Source organism: Mus caroli, unplaced genomic scaffold (genome assembly GCF_978045245.1).
Source record: "Mus caroli unplaced genomic scaffold, Mus_caroli_1 scaffold_7, whole genome shotgun sequence".
Taxonomy (NCBI): Eukaryota; Metazoa; Chordata; class Mammalia; order Rodentia; family Muridae; genus Mus; species Mus caroli.
The window spans coordinates 111,366,062-111,392,371 of record NW_028227262.1 but is presented as its reverse complement, the minus strand read 5'-3'; the positions used below and the strand labels follow the sequence as shown (position 1 = coordinate 111,392,371).

The 26,310-nt window shown below is 46.6% G+C and overlaps 1 protein-coding gene across 17 annotated transcripts in view; it reads right to left on the bottom strand.

Moving 5' to 3' along the window:
* The window catches only part of Kiaa1549 (KIAA1549 ortholog), a 160,107-nt gene extending 154,382 nt beyond the window's left edge, over nucleotides 1-5,725 (bottom strand). For all 17 annotated transcript variants that reach the window (XM_085840714.1, XM_085840719.1, XM_085840713.1 and 14 more), the window contains exon 1: nucleotides 5,472-5,725. In XM_085840714.1, coding sequence (XP_085696840.1) covers nucleotides 5,472-5,613 — 142 coding nt within the window. In that variant the 5' untranslated portion in view covers nucleotides 5,614-5,725. The remainder of the gene's footprint in view (nucleotides 1-5,471) is intronic.
* Nucleotides 5,726-26,310: the final 20,585 nt, after the last annotated feature.

Below are 26,310 nucleotides of genomic sequence, written 5' to 3'. Positions count from 1 at the left end.
CAAAGCAGTGTCCTTCTACCTGTGACCCTACAAAAACCAAAAGCAAAAAGAGACAGACCAAAACCAACTTCAACAGAACGGTTTAATTCAAATGTTCTATTGGTAAAAAGACAGCCATGGGGCCAGAAAGATGGTTCAGCTATTTAGAGCTCTTCTGTTCTTGCAAAGGACCTGAGTTCAAACCTTAGCAGCTACATGGTGGTCTGTAACCCCAGATGCAGGGGATTCGGTGCCCTTTTTGACCTCAAAGGCACCTGTGCACATACACATAAAATAAATAAAACCCAAGATAAAAAAAAAAAAAAAACCAACCAGAAAACATAAAAACAGTCTCTATTAATATTAGTATGATGGGTTTATACTAAGACAGTCCCAAAGTATTAAATCCCTACAGACGAGCTTTAAATTGTTATGGTAAAGATCCCTAGATGCCATCAAGAGACTAGAATTTAGGGAAAGATGTGCTCCAGAAATGTAAATCCTGCCGGGCGTGGTGGCGCATGCCTTTAATCCCAGCACTCGGGAGGCAGAGGCAGGCGGATTTCTGAGTTCGAGGCCAGCCTGGTCTACAAAGTGAGTTCCAGGACAGCCAAGGCTACACAGGGAAACCCTGTCTCGAAAAACCAAAAAAAAAAAAAAAAAAAGAAATGTAAATCCTTTTGTTGTTGTTTTGGGTTCTGTTCCTGTCTGTGGCAAAGTCTCTCTATGTAGAGCAGGCTGGCCTCAAACTCAGCTCCTCCAGCCCTACTCCCAAGTGCTGAAATGAATGGCTTGCAACACCCACCCTGTTTCAGAAGTTTAACCTCTTAACAAGCACTCCCCAACTCCAAATAACAGGGTGCAGGAGGCCTGGGAACCACAGGTGCCACACAGTTTAAGTCCTTGCTTACAATTCTAAACTAGATCTAGCAAATACTCACCCTGAAACGACCAGTAGCTCATCAAGACAGATAAAAACTGAACGAGCCATGGTATAAATGCATGAAGAAAAAAATTAGACAAAGAAAAAGCAGATCCTGCTAATCACAGTAACTGCACACTTCTGTGTCTCAAGATTATGTAAAACCTGGGGACAGGGAGATGACTCAGCAGGTCCAGACACTCGTCACTGGCGGCCAGGCCACCTGAGTCTCATCCCAGAACCAAGGAGAAGTAGAAGAAGCAACTGTACAAAGTTGTCTTCCGCCTTTCACGCGCTCACCACAGCACATGTGGATACACATAAACACACTTTTCTATTCAATTATGGAAAGTGTAAAAGCGCTGGGGATGTGGCCCGGCTGGGAGAGCACTTGTCTAGCACACACAAAGCCCTGAGTGTAAAATGGGGCACAGAGATGCTTGCCTGCAATCCCAGCACTGGGAAGCACGATGGGGAGGGAGGCAGGAGGATCAGACGGTCAGGTCATCCTTTGCTACAGAGGGAGTTTGAGCCCAGCCTGAGTTATATTAGATGGTGCCTCAAAAATTAATTAGCTAATTAATTAAATGTAAAAGAAAAACACTGGAAGGAGGAAAAATATAGTAGAAGAAACAATGACAAAATTCAAAGAATACAAATACAAAATAAGCAAAAAATCAACACTAAAGAAACACCAAACGGGAAAACTAAAACAATGCATTATGAATTTAGCAGACAAAAGTGTCTAAAAATAATCAAAGGATCCACCTTTCATCCCAGCACTGGTTAGGAAGAGGCAGGATCTCTGTGAGTTCAAGGCCTGCCTGGTCTACACAGCAGGGCTCCAGAATAGCCAAGACTACAAAGAGAGATGCTGTGTCAGAGAGAGAGAGAGAGAGAGAGAGAGAGAGAGAGAGAGAGGGGTAGATAGATTGATACAAATAATCAATGGATGTTGATGATGGATATCAGCTGCATAAATCTTCGTGGCTTTTTCCAACAATACAACTTTCAGACTACTGATTCACGCAGCCACCATGTCCTGAGCATGCCACACTCCAAGCACACACACAGGAAGCCAACCTGGCACACCTGACAGTTAGTCACATTATCATTCCCACTCTACAAATACATACTTAAAAAATAAATATCTATAGATACCGGAAAACAGAGAGGCAAAGACCCATCTATAAAGCTATTCACCATAACATTTACATCTGCTTGGCTGGGCAATAGCAGTGGTGATGGAGGTGGTGATAGAGGTGGTGGTGGTGATGGTGATGGTGGTGGTGGTGGTGGTGATGGTGGTGGTGGTGGTGATGGTGGTGATGGTGGTGGTGGTAGTGTTGGTCATGGTGGTCACAGTGGCAGTGGCAGTGGCGGTGGTGGCAGCCCATGCCTTTAGTACCAGCACACGGGAGCCCAAGGAGGACCATCACAGATTTAAAACTAGCCTGGTCTACACATTAAGGCCTGGGTTATATAACAAAACTCTACCACAAAAACAAACCTAACCCACTTACAGTGTTATGTATGGGCTGTGGAACTGTGGGTGTGCCACGCTCCCTCCTTTCTTGTCCTGGGTATTGAACCCAGGGCCAGTGCAAGCTACCCAGCGTTATACCACTGTGCACACCCCAAGTCCTGAGTGGCTGTTTTCTGCACCTTTCTTTAATTTCTAGATTCTGCCATGCCGTCAATTTCATGCTAACCCTAATTCTTAAGGGGAACGGTCCCTGAATAAGGAATGGGCCACCATCCCCATTCCTTCTCCACTGTGGGTGGCTGGCTACCTGAAAGCACCATGTTCAAAAGAAATCTCCAAGCATTCCAGGGTGTTTCCACAACAGTGAATAGTCAAGACCAAACTTATAAATGTTTTCTTTAAAAAAAAAAAAAAAAAAATTCACCAGGTGGGGGTGAGCCTTTAGTCCCAGAAACTCTATCCGGAAAAAACAAAACAACAAAAATCACGCATTTAAAATGCTCAAGGAAATAGAAACAGACAACAAATCAATACAGCAGAGAGCTCTCTCTCTCTGAAAAACGGTAATAAGGGGGCCCACATGAAAATCAAGTCCATCTCTACTGAAGATGGGGAACTTGCTAGCCAGGCATAAGACTGCTGCCTCCCAGAGGAACTGCAAACAAGATTAAGGTACCACCCCCATCCCCTCACCCCCACCACTCCAGGACAGGCCTCAGCTAAGTCTCCCTGACCATGCTGTTGTGGAAAGTAAGACACTCAGACTAGAGGGGCCTGGTGCCACCGAGGGAAAACCTGGGCCAAACACACCACCTTGTCCCAGGATCAACAGTTGCTGGCCGTGGCCAGGCACCCTACAAGCAGCCTAGGCACCTTACCAAGACACCCTCTGTCAAGTTGGCTTCCCAGAGCCTGCAATCAGATCACCGCTCAGGTCATCCCTGAAGACCCTCCCTCCACCTAGCAGTTCACTCCGAGTGGACACACACATCCACACTTGATTTATTTTGAGGCCAGGCCCCTGAAGTTGGATGCTACGCACACACTGCTTCTCGCTCTGTGTTTCCTGCCCAGAGGCAGCTATGCAAACCAGAGAAGCAACTTAGTGAAAGGATGCCGCCTTCATCTCTGTGATGTCGGCTCTAGAACAGACATATAACTTCACATCTCCTAATTGGATTTTGGATTAGGAGTGGCAGAACCCCGAAAAGGGGTTTCTAAACAACGGGGAGGCAGTGTAGACACACCCACTGCGTGTCTTGAAGTTTAGCAAAACAACTTTATCTCCTAGAGCCTCTCCAGAATATTCAGATGACCATGTGCAAGTGGGAAAACGCTGGGGCCGGGAAGCTAAGCGTATCATAGAATCTGGAGCCAGACTCTCCTAAACACCTGTTAAGGTGCTCCTTAGTTAAGCTGGGATCATAAAGCCTATAACCCTTAATGTGACCGGGTCACACAGCACCTGGCACACATGGGTGTTAACAATTAGTGAGCTAGGTCCCAGGACGGTCAAATCCAGCAGAATCTAGCTTTCTCTGTTGACTCTAAAGTCAAGAGCTCTCAGAAGGGCTAACTCCTCTCCCCGGAACACTAGACTGGAATCCTCGGAACGAGACTGAGACAGGAGATGCTAGCTTAGGTAGGCAAAGTTTCTGCAGCCACTGCACACACAGCCTAAAAAGAGGCCCACTCTGTCAACCCTACCTCTGCTCTGGCTCCCTGAGGCAGCGTTCCACACCCAGCTACAGGAAATCTCTGAAGCCTTCGGCTGTGACCCCGGCCTGTGGGTCACGGCAAGAAAAGGGGAATGGAGAGCTATATAGCAGTTCCTCTCATCATCCAGACGGTGACCTTGAGCAAGATGCTTCTACCTCGATTTCCTCCTGAGTGAGTGAATGGGTCCCGTCCTGTATTCCCTGAAGTCCCTTCCTCGCTTGTATTCCACCATCCCCTTTGTGGCACTAGTTATAATGCCCAGTCAGGCCTAAGGGACACCTTCAAATGCATTCTACTTCCTTCAAACCACTTGGCAGTCCTCTGGCCCTGCTCCCACAAGCAGGCAGGGTTCTGGGCTGCTTTCATGGCTTTTCTGTCTCTCTTGAGCAGTGCGAAGAAGCTCTCCACCTAAACTGCTCCTTTCTCCTTTCCTTTCCTTTCCTACCCACAAAGCAACCAAGCACGTGTGGGCTGGGGCAATCACAGGATGCACTGTGTCACCTCAGAGATGGTCTCCAGGCCATCCGTCCAGTGCAGTGCGTGCTCAGGGTGGATAAATAAACATTTCAGAGAAGCAACATGAATTAAACCATTTCCTCAACAAACAAAACCCACCCACACGCCTCATAAATCATGTCTCTTAATCCCATGCTGATGAACAGTCACTAAATTGCATCTATTATAAAAACCAACCATGACTCCTTTCATGCCCTGACACTTCAGACTCAAAATATTTTCACACTCCATTGTAATGCCTTTGTGGAGGTAATACCAATAGCTAGTTCCCTGGAAAGATCCATGGCCAGGGCGCTTTCCAAGAGATTTTTTCTTTGAATGTTCTTTGTGTCCTGGCGCACTGGGGGACACGGCCAGCTTGCTTGCATCTGGGGTAACACTGGGTGTTCACGGCAATGCACAACTGCTCTTCTGCACACACCAGATGCACCCCTTTGCCCCAACAATAAAAGTATCCCAAAACATTCGCTACGCCACATTCACACAACCGTGCACAAACACAATTCCAGTGCCTGCATTTTGCAAAGGGGAAAAAGAAAATAGGTATCTTCGGAGCAGAAACCACCAGACCCGCCTCGGGCAACATGGTTCACGGAAGACTAGGTTGCAGACCTTTTAGCAAGACCGGTCAGAAACTGCTCGCTCTTTTTTCCTCTGGATTTATTCATCTCCTCCATGCCTTTATTTGCAGGGCCCAGGAAGAATAGGAAAGCATCTCCAGCAAGGAGGGCGAGGGAGCGGTGAAGAATAAAAGAGGATGGGCGGGTGGGGAAGCCAGGGGGTGACGAGCGCGGCAGAGAAGAGGGCCAGGGTGGCTGGCCGCGTCCCGGGGGGCTCGGCGAGGCTTACCTGGGGCGCACGAGGCCGGCCCGGCGAGCAACAGCAGCCAGAGGCCGGGAAGCAGCAGCCCCGGGCGGCGGTGGCGGGAGGAAGGCCCGCGGCCGCACCGCTCCGGCACCAGTGCAACCCTGGCGCGGGGCTCCCGCTCCATGGCCACGCGTCGGCTCCCCGACACCCCGGCCTCCGGGCGTGGGCGCACTCAGGCCCGGGACGCCGGCGGCAGCTGCGACGGAGACTGGGCGCCTAGCACCGGCGCGCAGCGAGGCCGGCGAGGCGGGGGCGGGCCGGGCCGGATCCGCGGACTGGGGCCGCTGCACGCCGGCCGCGCCGCTCCGCCCCCTCCCGAGCCTCGCAGCCGCTGCCGGGCAACGCACAGCCCCGCGCGGGGAGGCGAGCACCACCTCCCGGCCGGCCCGGCGCCTGCCTGCGGGCGACCCGGCGGAGGGCGAGGCGGGACCCGGTCCCCGCCCTCCCACAGGACCCGCCTCTTAGGAGGGCGCCCGGGACGGCGCCGCCCCGCACCCGCACCCGCACCCCCGGGGCTCTAGAGGAACGGTCGCAAACCGGGTGATTCCGGAGCACGCTCCTCCCGAGCCGCCCACGCGGGGCGGGCAGCAGGTGTGTGTGCGGGGCGGCCGAGGTCCATGGCAGACCCCGGGCTGCTGAGCGGACAAAGCCGAGAGAAGTCGGCTCTCTTCCCCAGAGCCCGCGCGCTGGAAAAGGATAGGGAGGAGGCGCACAGGGCTCAGCCCATCCTTTGCCTTTCCAGAGCTGTGCCACCTTGTTGGCAAAGGTGGGCCTTTGGTAAGACCTAGGCCTACTGCCCTGAGCTTAGTGAGTCTTCAGAAAGGGGCTACTGAAGCTGAATCAAGGTGGACAGACACAAACACACAGATCCAGGCCTTATTTTTTAAAAAAGAAAGTAACACCAATGTATGATGAAAAAGACCTTGTTGGGGGTTAGTTTCCCGGGGAAATGGGGGTGTGGATGGGAGTTAGCATGTGTCTCTGTGCTAAGAGCCAAGTGCATTAACTCTGAAGGCCGAGTAAGGTTGGGAGGTCCTGGAACACACCACATTTTTGGACAGTTGTATTTCAGAGGTTGCACCAGCCGTGGTCTGCAAGCCATGCATAAGAGAAGTATCTTAGCCGGGCGTGGTGGCGCACGCCTTTAATCCCAGCACTCGGGAGGCAGAGGCAGGCGGATTTCGGAGTTCGAGGCCAGTCTGGTCTACAAAGTGAGTGCCAGGACAGCCAGGGCTATACAGAGAAACCCTGTCTCGAAAAACATAAAAAAAAAAAAGAGAAGTATCTTGTTGAATGAGAAACTATGACAGACAATAGGAAATGTCAGCCATTCAGACTGGCCAAGGATAAAGGTTGCTCTTCAGTGAGGTAGGCAAAAGAACCAGAAAGATGCTGCCCAGTTTTGCTGGGCAAACTCATCTATCTAGGCAAAGAATCAAAAGTTCCTGTTCTGGAAAAAAAAAAAATAGGCACCTGTTAAATTTCAGGGAAGATGAGAATCTAGGTTATAAGCTTTTGTTGATGACCCTAATTTTTGCGTTCCATTGTGTCACTTGTCATAAGCAACCCCGATACATTGCTCTCCTGCTCCCCCAGACATATACATCCTTGGAGTTGTCTCCAGCATACCCAAGTGGAGAGTTTGCTTGTCTGAGCATGTTCACACCCTGACCAACAATAGCCCTAGGTATGACTCCCCTCTCCTCGCTTTTCTCTGAATTACTCACCTGGCCACGGGGCACCGCCTGGAGCAGCTCTTGACATTTAGTCCTATTGTGTTATGTTATTTTTTATGAACTTGTTAGTACACACACACACACACTAAGTTAAAATGGCATTCTAACATGTTATCACCCCACACAGGATCCCCCACGGCCCCAGGACGATTTCATTATATATTTATTGATGGGAATCTATGTGTCCTTTACAATTGGCCTCAGCCTCCAGGAAGTTCCCATCTGCACTAGACAGTGGGAGGAAGGAATCTCCCACACCATTCTGAGTCAACTCAGACACTGCTAGAAATTAACAAAAATGCAACCTTGGGCTAACAGGAAGGACCCCAGGGCATCAACTTTCTAAGGAAAAGGGGATCCCCAGAGTCCCTTGGTGTCTCTGCTCTCAAAACGTAAAACCAACCTCTGTCGGGAATTAGAGCATTCTCCCTCAGTGTCTAGCAAAATGACTCCCAGGGCTCAGCTGGCAGATAGTGTGACTCTGCAGATCCAGCAGGAATGAATGCCCAAGGGAAGCAGAAGTGTGTGTGTGTGTGTGTGTGTGTGTGTGTGTGTGTGTGTGTGTGTATGCTCATGTGTGTGCATACACAAGTGAACATGCACACCCCCACACCTAGTCACACGTCTGTGCACATTTGTGTCTAAAAATAGGGATTAAGACACAGCCTCAGAGCATTCATACAAAACTATGCAATGGACAGTGGCTATGTCTTAGCGCTTTGTATGACTTGTTGGTACTGGGAGGGAGATATAAAAGGATATAGAAGCATTGATTTTAAGCACCTTTTCACCCAGTCTCATTTTGTGTATAAATAAATGAGAGATTGAGCTTTCCCTCAGCCACAAGCGAAGCGCCAACCATTAGGAGGGAGAGTCAGCATGGGTCCTCAGCAGGCTTCTAGCCTGGTTCAGGGAAGCAGAGGGATGAGGTCAGTTTTACTCATGGGCAAAACAGGCACAGCTCTGGGCTTCTACCAGCTGCGCCTGGGCCCCACAGGCCCAAGAGTCTGAGGAGCCAAGGGAAAACCCACCAGGATCCATCTTTCCCATGCCTGAATGCCCAGGATCTCATAATACCACTCCTTCAGCCCGACTCAATTCCAGAGTCCTTGTGATATTGTCCTGAGGTCTGTCCTCCCAAAAGTGGGCCAACGACTGTTGTGTCTGGCTATGGGTGTGTCTGGCTATGGGTGTGTCTGACTATGGGTGTGTCTGGCTATGGGTGTGTCTGGCTATGGGTGTGTCTGACTATGGGTGTGTCTGGCTATGGGTGTGTCTGGCTATGGGTGTGTCTGTCTGGCTATGGGTGTGTCTGACTATGGGTGTGTCTGTCTGGCTATGGGTGTGTCTGTCTGGCTATGGGTGTGTCTGGCTATGGGTGTGTCTGGCTATGGGTGTGTCTGGCTATGGGTGTGTCTGGCTATGGGTGTGTCTGGCTATGGGGTGGGGGTGGGGATAGTTGTTTGCAGAGGTGGTGATGGGGCTTTGACAGGTAGAAAGGGTATCTACACAAATCCTACAGAACAAAGCAAAGAACCAAGGAAAGATATGCTCCAGGGTCACACAGAGTTGGCTGAATGCTTTCGCAACGCAAAGAGTCTTAAATTCTGCCCTTGAACTCAGCCCACTAGGTTAGAAGGAAGGTCTGCACACTAAAGGGCAAAGATGGGTGTTTTATTTCAGAGTTTGCATGCTCATCGTAGACCTTGCTGATACTTCACTGTGGCCGTGAGTTCTTTTCATGTGCCCTCTATCTGCAGGGCTCTGCTTCCTGAGCCACCATGGCATGAACAGGCGAGACCATAACTCCTGGGCCCAGGAATGTCCCTTATGTCCCCACCACAAGGAACCGATACCCCTGAGACCACAAGCCCAAGGACATTCTTCCTCCTCTACATTGCTTCTGTCAGTATTTTTCTCACAGTGATAAGAAAGGTAACTGAGGGCTGGAGAGATGGCTCAGCAGGTAAGAGCACCCGACTGCTCTTTCTGAAGGTCTTGAGTTCAAATCCCAGCAACCACATGGTGGCTCACAACCATCCATAACAAGATCTGACTCCCTCTTCTGGTGTGTCTGAAGACAGCTACAGTGTACTTACATATAATAAATAAATAAATCCTTTAAAAAAAAAAAAAAAAGAAAGGTAACTGATACAAAATCCACACGTTACACGTTCCGTTAAGTTCCACTCACATTTTGAGCTCTTGCTATATATGCCAGACACCACAGTGGGCACTGGGAGACAGCAGACAGAAGGAAGCTTTTCACTGATGGTGCTTACGTTCCAGTGAAAGCAGACTGGTGAAAAGAAAGAGAATACCCTACTGGTGACAGCTATTTGGAGATCTTTAAAGGGGAAAAGGGGAGGCTGGGTATGGTGGCACAGGCCTTTAATCGCAGCACTCCGGAAGCAGAGTCAGGCAGATCTCTGTGAGTTCAAGACAAGCCTGGTTCTATATAGCAAGTTCAGGACAACCAGAACTGCATAGTAAGATCCTGTCTCAAAAGTTAAAATGAAAGGAAATTTAAAATTGAAGGAAGAATGGTGTGTGGGCAAAGACAATGTTTCTGGGCTAACTAGAAGAGCCAATGACAATCGCCACAGCAAGGCAACATTGGACATTGAGCCATGGGACAACTGGCGCAAACCGGACCTGGCACAGAACAATTGTGCACGAGAAAGAACCAACCAGGGTAAGAATCCAAAAACTGTTTACTGAACCCCTGAGGCTGTCCCACAAAGTTGTGCTGGGCCTTGAGGAAGTGTAATTAGCCATGTGTTGTGTTGTCCCAGGCAGGGCACCTACGACTAACCAAAGTACAGATACCACCAAAGTCCAACTTGGTGAACCATGAATTTTGTTGGGATTATTTACAGGAATATAGGTTAGGGGTCACTTAAAGGAGCAGGAATAACTCACAAACAAGCAAACTATATCACCAAAGCCCACCCCAGCGAGGGTGACAGTGCACAAAGCTGGGACCGAGAGCATACAGGAAGTTCAACATGTTGGAGAGTGTCCCTTCCAAGTGACTCAGTTGGTCTAAAGCCCTTCCAGGCAGCTCAGCTGGTTTCTGTCTCTTCCAGGCAGCTGGTCTGGTCTGAGAGTCTTCCCTGCTGGGCTCTGCTCCTCTGAGGGGGACTCTCAACTTTTATTACTGTGGCAGGGAGAGGCTTAGAGAATCTGTCAGTTTCAGGGACTTCCTGAAGCTATTTTTGAAGTTTTTGTTCATTTGTTTGGTTTTGGTTTTAGCTTTTTTTTCCCCCCTCTTCCTGCTTAAGGAGCTTCCCTGTGGAGTGGAATGTGTTCATCTCAGAGGAAACTGTTACATAATAACACCATGGTTTTGTAGAGGGGAAAAAAAAATAAGCTTCAAAATGATTCTATTACAAAGCTGAGGATTTCAGATGTTAGAATGACGTCCATAAATGTTCAAAAGGGGCATTTGTATTTGGTAGGAGGATAGGAGGAAAGCTTCATGAGCAGGGGTGTAGCTCAGTGGTAGAGTATTCGCCTAGCATACTCGAGGTCCTAGGTTCAATTCCCAGTACCCGGCAGTACATGAGGCGGATTTAGGACTTAGATAGCTATGAGATTTAGCAGGATTGCACCTGAAGAAGATGAACACAAATACATAATATCAGGAAGGTGAGATTTTTGTAACTGATGTATCAACCTTGGATCTCAACCCCTAGCAACTACTTAAAGTCAACAAGAGTTTGTTAAATAAAGCATACCACCCCTGGGCCACACCTCCAGTAATTACATGCAAATGTTGCCAGTCCAGGCTTGGGCAGCACTCCATTGAGAAAGCTTCCCGGGATTTTCAGGCGTGGTCAGGAATGGAAAGCATCTAGTTAGAGTGAAAAGAAGAGCTGATGGACAAGAAGAGTGGAGCAGACACAGAGTGAGATCCAATACAGGGCTTAAGGATCTGAGCTTCATCTGCAGGCGATGAAGTATCAGTAAAGAATTTTTTTGAGCTATTATTAGGAGGAAGCACAAGAAAGATGACTCTAGCCGGGCGTGGTGGCGCACGCCTTTAATCCCAGCACTCGGGAGGCAGAGGCAGGCGGATTTCTGAGTTCGAGGCCAGCCTGGTCTACAAAGTGAGTGCCAGGACAGCCAGGGCTACACAGAGAAACCCTGTCTCGAAAAACCAAAAAAAAAAAAAAAAAAAAAAAAAAAAAAAAAAAAAAAAGAAAGATGACTCTATTAACAATGTATAAGACCATGTGGAGAGGAAAAGCTGACTAGGGAGGGAAGACCAGTCAGGAAACTGTAACCCTGCGTGCATGAAGCATGGAGGATTTGAACACCTCCCACCACCAAAGACAGCAAGCTTACATTTTTAATCTTATCCATTTATACAAGAATATGAGGAGGTGGGCATGCTCAAATCCTACTGAAGGGAATGTCAGTCGATATAGGCATTTTGGAGGATATCCTGGCATTATCTATCAAAATTTAAAATTGCTTCAATATGTAGTTCGGAAAGCCTAACTCAAAATAGAAATGATTTTTTGAGGCTGGAAAGACCATTCGGTGGTCCTTTCCAGAGGACCTGAGTTCAGTTTCCAGAACCTACATGCTGGCTCACAACCATTTTTAATTCCAATTCTCAGTCATCCCATGCCCTCTTCTGGCCCATCTGGTCTACAGACACACACACAGAGGCAATCTACCCATGCACAGAAAATACATACATACATACATACATTGTAACCATGTCTGACTGCTCTCCCCTGATTCATCCGTCCTTTTTGACTTTCAGTATTTACATGAGCTAACAGTGCAGCCCAGAAAGGCCCCCTCAGATGTATATGGTTTCTCCCTTCTCCCACCTACTCTTCCCCCTTCCTCTTTTCTGTCTTTCTCCCTCCTTGCCTTTTTTCTTTGCTTTTTTTTTTCTTCCCCCCTTTCTCTCCCATCCTCAACCCTTCTCATTTCTTTCATTTTTAATTATTTTTAATTTAGTTAGATAAATTTAGCCAGGCAATTGAATTCAAGGAAATTCACCTTTTAAAAATGTTCCCTGGCCGGGCGTGGTGGCGCACACCTTTAATCCCAGCACTCGGGAGGCAGAGGCAGGCGGATTTCTGAGTTCGAGGCCAGCCTGGTCTACAAAGTGAGTTCCAGGACAGCCAAGGATATACAGAGAAACCCTGTCTCGAAAAACCAAAAAAAAAAAATGTTCCCTGAAGCCGGGCAGTGGTGGCGCTCACCTTTAATCTCGGCACTTGGGAGACAGAGACAGGTGGATTTCTGAGTTGGAGACCAGCCTGGTCTACAGAGTGGGTTCCAGGACAGCCAGAGCTACACAGAGAAACTCTGTTTCGAAAAACAAACAAACAAACAAACAAATTCCCTCGGCCTTCACAAGCCTAGGGGATTCTATAACCACCATCATTCAAGATATAGAACATTGCCATTGCCTTAAAATTTCCCTTGTATCATGTTGCCATCTATCCCTACACACACACACACACACACACACTCGCGCACACACAAATTGCTAACAACTCCAATAATAGGGCTTACACAACTATAATTTTACTTTTTCCAGAATTTCATATAAATGGGATCATATAATATATACAACTTTCATTGCTGTTGTTTGGAGTTTTGTTTGTTTGTTTGCTTGCTTGTTTTTTGTTTTTCCAGACAAGGTCTCTTTGTGTAGCTATGGCTGTTCTAGAACTCACTCTGTAGACCAGGCTGGCCTCAAACTCACAGAGACCTGCCTGCCTCTACTAGGATTAAAGTCATGCACCACCACTACCCAGCTGATAAAGTAAACCCAGGTTAAATATATACAACTTTATGAGCCTCGGATATATATCAGTTGTTGCGTGTATCAATAATTTGTTCCTTTATGTTGCTTAGCAGTATTCCTTTGAATGGGCATACCACAATGTGTTTATCCATTTTACTAACTGATGGACATAGGAGTTGTTTCCACTTTCTTGGCTACTGTTTATTTCCTAATGTTTGTATAAACTTCTGCTTTCTTTCTTTCTTTCTTTCTTTCTTTCTTTCTTTCTTTCTTTCTTTTTTTGAGTAATACCTATGAGGAGAATTATCAGATTCTATAGCAAATGTATATTTAGCTTTATAAGAAACTGATAAATTATCTTCCAAAGTGGCATATATATTTACATTCCTGCTAGCAATGTATGAAAATCCTAGTTATTGAATCTTTGTTGACCCTTGGTTTTATTTGTGTGTGTTTATTTGCTTTTGCTTATGTTTTTACAGTACTGGAACAAGATCCCAAGACCACTGAATAACATTCTCAGCCTTCTCTAAATTGCATTTTGAGGCAGGGTCTCACTAAATTACCAGGCTGACTTCAGACTTTTCTGTCATCCATCCTCACCCTCCCAAATGGCTGAAGGAGCAACCGTGAACCACGTCTCCAGCTTTGTTGCGGTTTTAATTAAATAGGTCAAGTAGCTGTGCACAGATAACTCTTTCCTACATCATAATGATGCTAAGCGCTGTGTTCTGTTTATTTGTACCCACGGGGCCTTCATTGGGGCAGCGTGTTTTCACATCTTTTACACATCCTATACGGGCCATTTTCCTACTGCCAACTTGTAAGCATATCTACATATTTTTGGTATAAATTTTCCATCAGTTAAATGTTTTGGAAATATTTTCTCCTGAGCCATGGCGGGCCTTTTCAGCCTTCTTATGGTAAATTTCAAAGAGCAGAATTTTTTTCTTCTCACTTTGATGAAAGCCAGCCTTTCTTGCCTTTTTTTGGCTCATGGTTTTTGTGTCCTATCTAAGAAGCCTTTGACTGGGCAAGGCTGGATTTGAACCCAAGAGAAAGAGTTGAATGCCCAACTTCTGACTGTGAGAGCCCAGCTAGCATGAACTGTGGTGAGGAGGATCGGGGGCTTGAAAGAGTCAGCCAAAAGGCCAAAGGCACACACATGGAAACCATCGATGGCAGGTCGTTAGCTACAGCCATGAGAGTGTATAATTGCACCTGAGAAGAGAGGACTTGATAGGAGAAAAGGACCAAGGCGAGGCACTCAAGAGAGACTGTGGAAAAGCTGAATGGAGCCCATGTAAAAGACCAGCAGCAACTGTTGGACAAAAAACAAAAAGCGTACAGTGGACATGCTAAGTGTCATTCTGACACCTCTGGAATTACCTAGGAAGCAAACATCTGGGCGTGTCTGTAAGGGATTCACAACCACCTGTAATTCCAGCTCTAGGTGGTCTGACGCCCTCTTCTGGTCTCTATGATCACACCACACATACACACAAATGAAAATGAAATAAATTGTTACTATGTAGTGCACTGTCTAATATAAAACAATATGCATCACTGGAAGGAGTGCAACACTGAAGATTGTCGTATTAAGATGGTATGATCTGGAGTATTGTTTCCATTGATAAAAATGTTATATTTATTGTTATATTTATCTTTTCAGTCAAAAAAAATCTTAGCCGGACCAAAAATCTTAGGCGGCTGTGGTGCCTCATGTCTTTCATTCCAGCACTCAGGAGGCTGAGGCAGCCTGGACTACAGAGTGAAATTCTATCTCAAATAACAAAATAAACGAAGATAAATGTTTAGAAGGCAAGGTCTTCCCCAAGTTAAGAACAAAGACAGCGCACCATCAAGGCAGAGGACTTCACGGTCAGTCACACCCTCTCTAATATCCGTCTCAGGACTAGATGGCAGGGTTTGGAAGACTGAGAATAGGAAGATCTGAAAAAGGAACAGGTCAGTATAAGCTACAAAAGGCATCACAGAGAATGTTGGGGTGTAAACTGGGTCTTAAACAGTAGAAACAATGGGTAATACCCTTTAAAGGAAAGAAAAAGAAAAGGAGAAGATACTGTTTTTCAAAGTCAATCAGGAAGAAGCAAACAGAACACAGAACAGGACCCCTTGCTTATGTGGCATATTTGAGGACAAAAGAGCAAATAAGGTCAGAGTTAGACATTCTATGGTCTCAACTAAATAACTACCTCATTTGACCTTAGCTCCCAAAAAGACTCTCTGACTATCAAAAGGGAAGCCAAGGGCCTGGGAGATGGCTCAGGGGGTAAAATACTTGCTGGACAAGCATGAGGACCTGAGTTCAAATCCCCAGCACCCACCTAGGAAGTTAGATGAGTCGGAATATATCTGTCATCCCAGCCCTGCTGTGGTGGGACACAGACAGATTCCTGGAGCTCCCTGCCAGCCGTTCTAGTCATTGTGAGCTCCAGACTCAGTGAGATTCTCTGTCTCAAACAGTAAGATGGAGAGATAGTCCTTAGCGGGCTGGTAACCACAGAGGTAAATGGTTAAACCCAGACTCTTTGGGCCAGCCAGATGGTAAAGGCAATTACTACCAACCCCGATGAACTGGGCTCAATCTCTTAGACCCACAAGGTGTAAGGAGAAAACTGACTCCCTAAACTGCCCTATGACCTCCTCATAACTGCAATTCCACACACAGAGTAAATAAGTAGATCTAAACAAAATCTCTTTCCAGTGTGACACTAAAACTACCAAACAAATAAGGACAACAGAAACTGGCCCAGGCTGAACCAGGAAGCCTGCCAGTTTATACAGTTTGGTAGCAATAGTGGCAAGAAAGAATGTTCCAGAGGGACGATCCAGGCCCACCCCCCTGCCTATCCCACTTCTTGATCTCCATTTCACCCACGCTCCAGCCCCCAACACACAAGCTGCCACACCAATCCATTCGCTAAGCCCTCTGCCCACACTCATCATGGTCCTCTCTGCCTATAGCCCCGACTGGTGGCAGCTCTCCAAATACCCACCTCAGAATCATGGTGACAGTTGGTCACAACTATTTTTAGGACCATCCTCCTTCTCTAGCTCGGTACTAACTCCAGCTCACATATGAGTGCCTGTGAAACTTGACTCTGGCAAGCTGGGGCTCCTTCCTTGTTCTCTCCTCCTTGTGGGTTCAGATCAAGTGCAAGTGAAGCCAAACCCACACTAACTAGCTACCCATCTGTCTTAGAGCTCCTATCCCTGTCATAAACCACCGTGACCAAAGACAACTTGGGGAGGAAAAGGTTTACATCAGCTTACAACACTCAGGTGGCACTCCAGCACTGAGGGAACTCAGGGCAGGTATCTGGAGACAGCCTGAAGCAGAGGTTATGGGAAAATGCTGGTCATTACTGGTTGTTTGCATTGGCTTGCTCAGTTTGGTTGCTTGAACCATCCAGGACCACCTGCCAAGGGGTGGCACCACCCACAGTGACCTGGCCTCTCCCTCATCAATCATCAATCAAGACAATGTCCTACAGAATTGCCTTACTGGACAATCTCACGGGAGGCATTTTCTCAATTTAGATTCCTTCTTTCCAAATGACCCCCTGCTTGTGTAGAGCTGGCAGAAAAACTAGCCAGCACACCATCCTGACCATCTTCACTCTCGAGAGGACTCCTTTAGCTGTCAAATCCCAGAAGAAAGGCTAGTCTGGAGTCTCCAGAGCTGTGGGCATCACTCCTGTAGGAAGTCTTCCCTGGTCTCTGCAACGTAGAGTTTGTTGCTCTTCTTTTTGCAGCCTCGGTGGCTGTGCTGGTTGCATGGAGTTTGTGTGTCAGCTCCCCACCTGCAGTGCGAGTTCTCCAAGGACAGAGACCTTGTCCTTTCCATCTCTTCCTTCCCGAGAGCTCAGTAGCTAGTGGAAGATCAGAATGCCCAATGAATGTTTGGTCAATGGACAAATGGATCAAGGACTAAGCTCAGAGGCAGTCTCTCCTCCTGCCTCACCCCTCCCTGCTCCCCGAGGGAGTGCATTAACCCAAGAGGAGCATGAGGTTGGCCAAGCTCTTTGGTCCCAGGCCCAGAAGGGAGGTAGCTTGGGATCTACTTGTGCATCCTTGCACTGACGCAGTAACTACTCGAGTTTCAAAGCATGTGAAGAAGTGCTGGCCTTCTCTGCCACGTAGTCTAAAACACCAGCTGAGGTCACTGTAAAAGTATAAAAGGCTGCTTCAAACCCGATGTGGGCTTGGCTTTCTTCAGAGCTCAGAAACTGAACGAGCTGGCATCCACAAACGTTTGTTAAATGTAGTGGACCAAGGCTCTTGACAAGGCTCCAGGAAGAACACAAGCTCTGTCCTTTAGAAAATGGCACTCCCCAAACTACGAAAGATGCCTGAAAACTGACTCTTATTCCACATCAGACAAATCTGAATGTTACAGGCTCCGGAAGACAATTGTCAGAAGCTGGGTGATAAAATTATCTGCTCGCAGATAACGCTGGGTGGAACTCATCCACCACTCTCAAGGGACAAATTAAGACATTTCTGTGGTGATGAACTTGCCCTGTAAATTCTTGTTGTCTAGGGCTGAGGTGACAGCTCGGTGGGTAGGAATGCTTGTTCTACAAACATGAGGATGTGAGTTCAAATCTCCAGCACCCACATAAAAAGGTGGACATGTCTGTCCATATCTGTGACCCCAACACTGGAGGAAGTGGCAGGCAGATACAGGGGTGGGGGGGTGCCAGCCAGCCTAGCTGAATTAAGGAGCACTCTGTCTCAAGGACAAAATGGAAAGCTATAGGGGAAGACAATGACATCCTGTACTGGCCTCTGGAATGCATGTATCACACACTCACATGCATGCCACACCCATAAAACGAATGAGTGAATGAATGAATGAATGAATGAATTAATATGTAAATCTGTACTGTCTAATTAAACAGCCATTGTCAAGCCTTCAATATGCGGCTGGCTGGCTGGGCAGTGGAATAGTTAATGTAATTTAATTTTAACTAATTTAACTTTAAATTTCCACATGTGGTACACATTAAATAGCATGACTCGGGTACAGTACAGACACATATTATACACCCCATATAGTATCAGGCATCTAGCTAAATACACAAGGGTGATCATTATTGCTTAATTCTTTGCCAGAATTTTAAGGATTTTGTAACTATGTTTCTAGATGAAATTGGCCTCTAATAGAATTTTTAAGGAATCTTCCTTATCTTTGTTAAGAATAGCACTTATTTAACTCACTGAAATAATTTGAGATCATGCCATCTTTTTCATTTTTCTTAAAAGAGCTTTAATTTTTATCATACATTGTACAAAAAGCATAATGTACCAAGTAAAATTACAAGTATTAGAATTATCCGTAATCTCACTAGCTCCAAAGAAACATTATTAGTATTAGATGTACCAGAGGCTAGGGCAGAAGGCACCTAAACATTGTGCTGCATATTTTATTTTTTAGATCCGGTTATTTTTATGTATATAAATGCCTGCTTGCATATATGTACACATTGTGAGCGTTAGTGACTGCAGAGGTCAGAAAAGGCATCACATCTCCTGGAACTAGAGTTACAGGCAGTTGTAAACTGTCATGTAGGTGCTGGGAACTGACTCCAGGTCATCTGGGAGAGAAGCAAGTGCTTTTAGCCACTGAGCCTCTCTCTAACCCCTCTACTACATATCTTTTTTTTTTTTTTTTAAAGATTTATTTATTATATGTAAGTACACTGTAGCTGTCTTCAGACACTCCAGAAGAGGGCGCCAGATCTCGTCACGGATGGTTGTGAGCCACCATGTGGTTGCCGGGACTTGAACTCTGGACCTTCGGAAGAGCAGTCGGGTGCTCTTACCCACTGAGCCATCTCACCAGCCCCTCTACTACATATCTTAAAGAGCGTTATAACATCCAAATCTGTCTTCCATCCTTGCACCAAGATGTGAGAATGCTAGTCTTCTGGCCCATTGCCAGACTAGATATTGTTTCATGTCTGGTGTTTATGAATATCTGGGGGGAGGTTGTGTGTGTGTGTGAATGCATGGATGTGATCACCCACGTGAAGAGCAGAGGTCGATGCTAAACGTCTTCTCCAACTGCTTTCCACCTCATTTTTTGTTTTGTTTTGTTTATTTAAGACAGGTTTTTGACCATCCAGAGACTGCCCCACCCGAGGATCCATACCATAATCAGCCATCAAATGCAGACACTATTGCATATGCTGGCAAGATTTTGCTTACATAACCCTGATATAGCTGCCTCTTGTGAGGCTATGCCAGTGCCTGGCAAATACAGAAGTGGATGCTTACAGTCATCTATTGGACTGAACACAGGGCCCCCAATGGAGGAGCTAGAGAAAGAACCCAAGGAGCTGAAGGGGTCTGCAACCCTATAGGAGGAACAACAATATGAACTAACCTGTACCCCCCCCCCCTGAGCTTGTGTCTCTAGCTGCATATGTAGCAGAAGATGGCCTAATCGGCCTTCATTGGGAGGAGAGGCCCTTGGTCTTGCAAAGATCATATGCTACAGTACAGGGGAATGAATGCCAGGGCCAGGAAGCAGGAGTGGGTAGGTTGGGGAGCAGGGTAGGGGGAGGGTATAGGGGACTTTTGGGGTAGCATTTGAAATGTAAATGAAGAAAATATCTAATAAAAAATTGTTTGTTTGTTTGTTTTTTTAAAAGACAGGGTTTCTCTGTGTAGCCCTAGCTGTCCTGGAACTCACTCTTAGACCAGGCTGACCTCAAAGTCAGAGATCTGCCTGGCTCAGCCTCCCAAGTGCTGGGATTAAATGCCACCACCACCCGGCCTCTCCCCCTCATTTTTGAAGACACAGTCTGTGATGATTGTTTTTATTGTCAACTCAACAGAGCCTAGAGTCACCTGGGAAAAGAGAACTTCAAGTAAGGAATGGCCAAGCTCAACAGACTGCCCTGCAGCCACGTCAAAGGAACTATCTTATGATTGGTGGAGGAGAACCTAGCCCGTTGTGGGTGGCACCATCCCTAGGCAGATGGAGCTAAGCTGTATAAAGAATCTAGCTGATTATAAGCCAGTAAGTGCAAATCACAGACCCTTACACTATGAATTTTTTCAGCAAGCATAATATTCCACATTTGAAATCTGCCCTTGTAGTGAACATTGTCAGATCTGTGAGTACATCCATCAAGGTCTACAGGAGCACCGAGAGAACAGAAAACAGACACCAGAAATAACTAGGCAAGAATACTAGATTTTTCCAGTACCATCAGCAATGCAGAGCTTAATGCTTTCCTTTGATTTTGCTCGCTTACCTACGCATTTCCACCTGAGACGTTTCTGCAAAGTCAAAGTCATGTTCCCACACCCCACAACCCCAACCCTGAAAAGAAGCTATTTATAGCAATTTTGGAAATTTTTTGTTTGTTGGTTTGTTTGTTTTGTTTTTATTTTTTGAGACAGGGTTTCTTGTGTAACTCTGGCTATCCTGGAACTCACTCTGTAGACCAGGCTGGCCTCTAACTCAGAAATCTGCCTGCCTCTGCCTCCCATGTCCTGGGACTAAAGGCACACCACTACCACCTGTCTGTTTTGTTTGTGTTTTGCGACAGTTTCACTATATAGCCTTGGCTGACCTGGAGCTTCCTATGTAGACCAGGCTGGTCCTGAGTGCAGTGATTAAAGGCATGCACCATCATGTCTAGTATGTCTGTTTGGTTTTGATGATGGGAATCAGGCCCAAGGCCTTGCAAGCCCTTGGGTTTGGTTTTTATTTTTAGATAGAGCCTTGCTGTGCAGCTCGGGCTGCTTTGAAATTTCAATCCTTCTGCTCAGCCTCCTGACTACTGGGATTGCAGGTGTGCACCATCTTTGCTTTTGAGGGTGTGAGATGGTTTAAGGCAAGCATTCCCTGAATATATAAACAGTCACTAGGGATGGTCTTTTCATTCCTGCCTGCATTTAAGGGCACTGTTGATCTGATTCATATCTGCTTTGAGAATTACATGAGCAGGTATACTTAATAGACTTCACCTACTACTCACATGGACATAAGACATGGAATCTTTCATAATCACCACACTTTCTCATTTCCAAGGGGGGAAAATTTTAAGTATGATAAAGAAACTGACTTCAACCTCACCAGCTTTTTATTTGGATTTCAAATTTCAAAATCATTCCATCTGGATTTTCAATGCTACAACCACTCCTTAGTTTTGGGGTATTCTTTACTACAAATATTCAATAATTTAAAAATATTTAGGGCTACAGTTAAAAATGTCAGGAATAGGGGCTGGAGAGATGGCTCAGCAGTTAAGAGCACTGGCTGTTCTTCCAGAGGTCCTGAGTTCAATTCTCAGGAACCACATGGTGGCTCACAGCCATCTGTAATGGAATCCAATGCCCTCTTATGGTAGTACACACACACACACACAGACACACACACACACAGACACACACACACAGACACACACACATATACAAATATACTCATATATTTGAAATAAATAAATCCTTTTTAGCCGGGTGTGGTGGCACACACCTTTAATCCCAGCACTCAGGAGGCAGAGGCAGGTGGATTTCTGAGTTCAAGGCCAGCCTGGTCTACAGAGTGAGTTCCAGGACAGCCAGGGCTACACAGAGAAACCCTGTCTTGAAAAAAAACAAAAAAGAAAAAAGAAATAAATCCTTTTTTTAAAATGTCAGTAATAAAGTATGTGCTTAGCATGAACAAGGCCCTGGGTTCCATGCACAGCACCAAGTATGATACATACACATCTACATATGTGTGTACTGGGATTTCTTAGGATCTTTGATGGAGCCCTGACTGTATTTCTGGTTTTGGAAGATTAGTTGGGGTTTTATGAACAATTATAGCATGTTCCTCATCATGAAACCCTGCCAAGCTGCTGGCCTGTTACTTCCTACAACTGTTCTCAGTGTGCAGTTATGTCGCTGTCCTTGCTGCCACTGTCCATCCGGTGGCAGGGAACATGACAGCCCTCCCACTTAAGCCTACTGTATTTTGAAGCCGATGTGTCAATTCTTCTGTAGCAATGATGACTGTCTGCTAGATTTGGTTACACGCTTTTAGAGATCAAACAGTATCTGCCTCATGGAACCCTCAAACCTACTGAAGGTTTTCCTCAGAGCCTGCTTTTCTCTCCCCTCACCCTGCAGGAGACCCCAAGCAACCCTACGGTCTGATCAGAATCTGTATTTTCACAGTAATTTCTGCCCACCTCCACCCCTCCCCTACCTCTGAGAGCTAGGGCTCTCACCCAGGGCTTGTACACACTGGGAAGTCCTCCACCACTAAGGGACATCTCCTCCCCAACCCCCACCCCCACCCTTGATTTTGATCTGCTCTCTTTGTGCTATAACTTTTTAAATAGATTTTAGCAAATCTTTCCCCTTTCTTATAATTCTTTGAGTGGTTTTCTCCTGTTTTTTGTTTGTTTGTTTGTTTGGTTGGTTGGTGTAGGGTGTGTGTGTGTGTGTCTGTGTGCATGTGTGTGATTATAGCGGTTTGAATAGGAATGGCCCCCATAGGCTCATATATTTGAATGATTGGTTATTAGAGAGTGGTGCTATTTGACAGGGATTAGGAGATAGGGCCTTGTTGGAGAGAGTGTATCATTAGGGCTGGACTTTGGAGGCCCAATTCCCTCTCCCTCTCTCCCTCTCCCTCTCCTTCTCCCTCTCCCTCTTCCCCCTCCCTCTCCCTCTCCCCCCTCCCCCTCCCTCTCCCCCTTCCCCCTCTCCCTGCCTTTGGATCCTGATGTAGAACTCTCATCTCCTTCTTGAGCACCATGTCTGTCTGTGTGCCATATTGTTTCCTATCATAAGGATAACAGTTGAAACCTCTGAACCTGTATGCAAACCTCAATTAAATGCTTTCCTTTATAACAGTTGCCGAGGTCATGGTGTCTCTTCATGGCAATAGAACATTAACTAAGACTGTGTGTGTTTTCTTTGTTTGTTTGTTTGTTTGTTTTAAATCCTGGGGGATTGAACCTAAGACCCCATGTAAGCTAGGCTAGTGCGCCACGCCAAGCTCTATCTGATCCAGTCAACACTTCTACCTCACAGCACCGTCCTCTGCCCTCTGACTAGCTCTAAAGCTGTTTGGTTTATTCAGACCCTGGATGCCATTACGTCTCTCTAGAAATTTTCTGATACTTTCTTACTCTCTTGGAACTTTGGTTGTATGGCAGTTATGTATGTAAAGTGCAGTACATGATATCTCTTCTCTGTCTTGGAACTTTTATTACCTCTATTATCTTAGAATACAGTCTCTAGGGGCTGGAGAGACGATGGCTCAGTGGTTAAGAATGCTGGTTGCTCTTCCAGAGGACCCAGGTTCAACTCCCAGTATCCACATGGCAGTTCACTGTCTGTAACTGCAATTTCAGAGGATCTGACACTCTCTCACAGACATTCATGCAAACAAAACACCAATGCACTTGAAATAAAGATAAATTAAGCAGGGCATGGTGGCACACACCTTTGATCCCAGCACTAGGGAGGCAGAGACAGATAGATCTCTGTGAGTTTAAACCAGCCTGGTCTACAAAACCAGTTCCAGGTCACTCAGGGATGTTAAAAAGAGAAACCCTGTCTTGAAAAACCCAAACCCCCTCACCCCCAAGGAAATGCTTTGAGTGTAGTCAGCTTTAGTTCATGCAATAGTTTGCTATTGTAATGATAAACACCACAACCAAAAACAACTTTTTAAAAATGTATTTATCATTATATCTAAGTACACTGTAGCTGTCTTCAGACGCACCACAAGAGGGCATCAGATCTCATTACGGATGGTTGTGAGCCACCATGTGGTTGCTGGGATTTCAACTCAAGACCTTCAGAAGAGCTGTCCGTGCTCTTAACTGCTGAGCCACCTCACCAGCCCCACCACCACCACCCCCCCCCCGCCCCCACAAGAACAACTTAAAGAAGAAAGGATTTTAGCTTACAGTTCTACAAGGACAGGTTCATAATGACAGGGCAGGCAACGCAGCAGGAGCAGGAAGGAGGAGTGCGGGGAGGGAGACAGAGAGGGAGAGGTAGATGGAGAGAGACAGAGAGTGAGGGGACATAAAGTGTGGTGAGGCTATAAACCCTTCAAACCCACCACCACTAATGTAGTAGCTATTTAAAGGGCTCTCATGGTTTCAAATTTTTATTTGATTCCTCAAATTCTAAAGATCTTCGACCTACATCCATCTAAAAAGAATTTGCTAACACATGATCACATATGAAAGCAATTTCTCCAAATTTTCTCCAGGACTTAGTTTTGTGTCTGCAGTCCCCTATGAAGGTGCTCTATTAACTCATGTGGAATGAATTGTAGGCTAAGTTGCTAAATGAAAACAAAAAGTGCTGGGCAGTGGTGGCACAAGCCTTTAATCCCAGCACTTGGGAACAGAGGCAGGCAGATTTCTGAGTTCAAGGTCAGCCTAGTCTACAGAGTGAGTTCCAGGACAACCAGGGCTATACAGAGAAACCCTGTCTCGAAATGCAGAAGGGTATATACAGTGGTGGCATCCCATCCCCGACCCTATTGTTTGATCCTTCTCCCCCACAACCCATTAGTATACAGAGGTCAGGTCTCTACCCTACCGTCTGCCCCAACCCCCATTAATATACACTGGTAGCATCCGGACCCTACCATCTGCTCTCTCCCCTCTCCATTAGTATACAGTATAGAATGCCCCCCCCCCCCCACCCAATCAACATATAGTCCCATTCAGCCGTCTGCTCTCTACCTTCCACCCCTGTTCCTGGCTCCTGTCAAAGTTACCACCCCCCACAGCCCTCCCACCCCCCAGCTCCGGAGTGGCTAGTAGTCATGTACAAAATGTCCCAAGCTTCTGAGCTTCAGGCTAGACTCCTCACAGTTACCTAGCAACAGCAAGATAACAAGCCCACTATAAGAGGGGCTGCTTGGCCCCTCCTCGCTCTCTTAAGCTTTTACTGTCCTTACTCTCTCTCTCTCTCTCTCTCCCTCTCTCTCTCTCTCTCTCTCTCTCTCTCTCTCTCTAAGCTTTCTTACTCTCTAGCCTTTCTTCTCTCTCTCCTTTCCCCTTCTCTCCTCTTGGTCATGGCTGGTCTCTCTTTCTTTCTACCTTTACTCTTCTCCTCTGCCTTTCTACAATAAAGCTCTAAACTCATAGACTGTCTCTGTTCATCAAGGCCCGGACTAAGGACTTCGCGCCTGTGTGGAAACCTCTCTCCCTCTGCTCTCTTTCCGTATCTCTGGGGCCAAGAGTGTCATTCCAGGGCCCCTAGTCTGTTCTTAGCTCTCTGCTGTATCCAGTGTGGGACACCAGAGACTGAGAACCTGGTACCGGGGGCTGCCCCTTGTCCACCTGCCACTGTGTGGGGCCAGTGGCTTCACACAGCCAGATGCCCACCCAGGGCCGAGTGGAAAGTGTCCGGCAGTCCTCGTCCACCTGCCCAGAGCACAGGAACTCTGGCCAGACGAGGCCTCTCTCCCTCCCACCTCTTCCCCTACACCCACAGCCCCACAATGGAAAGGAACAATTCATGAACTTTTAACTCACATGTTCTTCTCAGTAGTGTGATCACATCTGGTACTGATCCCTTCAGTTAGTGTGTCTACATTGTATATACCACCCACCTATTACTCATTTGGTAGTCATCTTTGAGTCTATCTCAGCAGCACAGCGCTTGTGTCCAGGCCATTCTTATTTTGATCAATGATGGCTGTCCTGTGGTGATCCTCTGCTTGGCCCTTATTGTGGCGGAAATGATGCCCCTTCCAATGACCTGCACCAGAGTGTCCATTCATTTCCCTAAAAAATATACTGCCACTCACTGGAAGACTCCGTCAAGCCTGTTGCATATCCTGTATATGAGACAAATGGTATTTGTTTTAAATATGATTATTAATTTTATTCAGGTATACGAGAAAGATAGCTTATTACAGTTTCTGAGAAGAATGTCACATGGCATGTCAGGTAGGGATCCATAAGAGGGCCATTGATTTACATATGAAAGGCTCATCTGAGAGTGTTTTTCTATCTCTAGGAATCTTATAACACAGGGATGGACAATCCCCCCCTAGCCAGTAAGATATGAAAGCCTCACAGAAACTGGTAAAATGGGTGGTAAGGTACCTGAAACACCTCCACTTCTCCTGTGGTGTCTGGATTTCCCGTCTGGTCATCCTGTTGTATCAGGCATCCACTATGGGCTATCCATTGCAAACGCTGTGTACCTCTCTTTCTGTTTGCCTTCTCTTTCTTCCTTCCTTTCTTCCTTCCTTCCTTCCTTTCTTTCTTTCTTTCTTTCTTTCTTTCTTTCT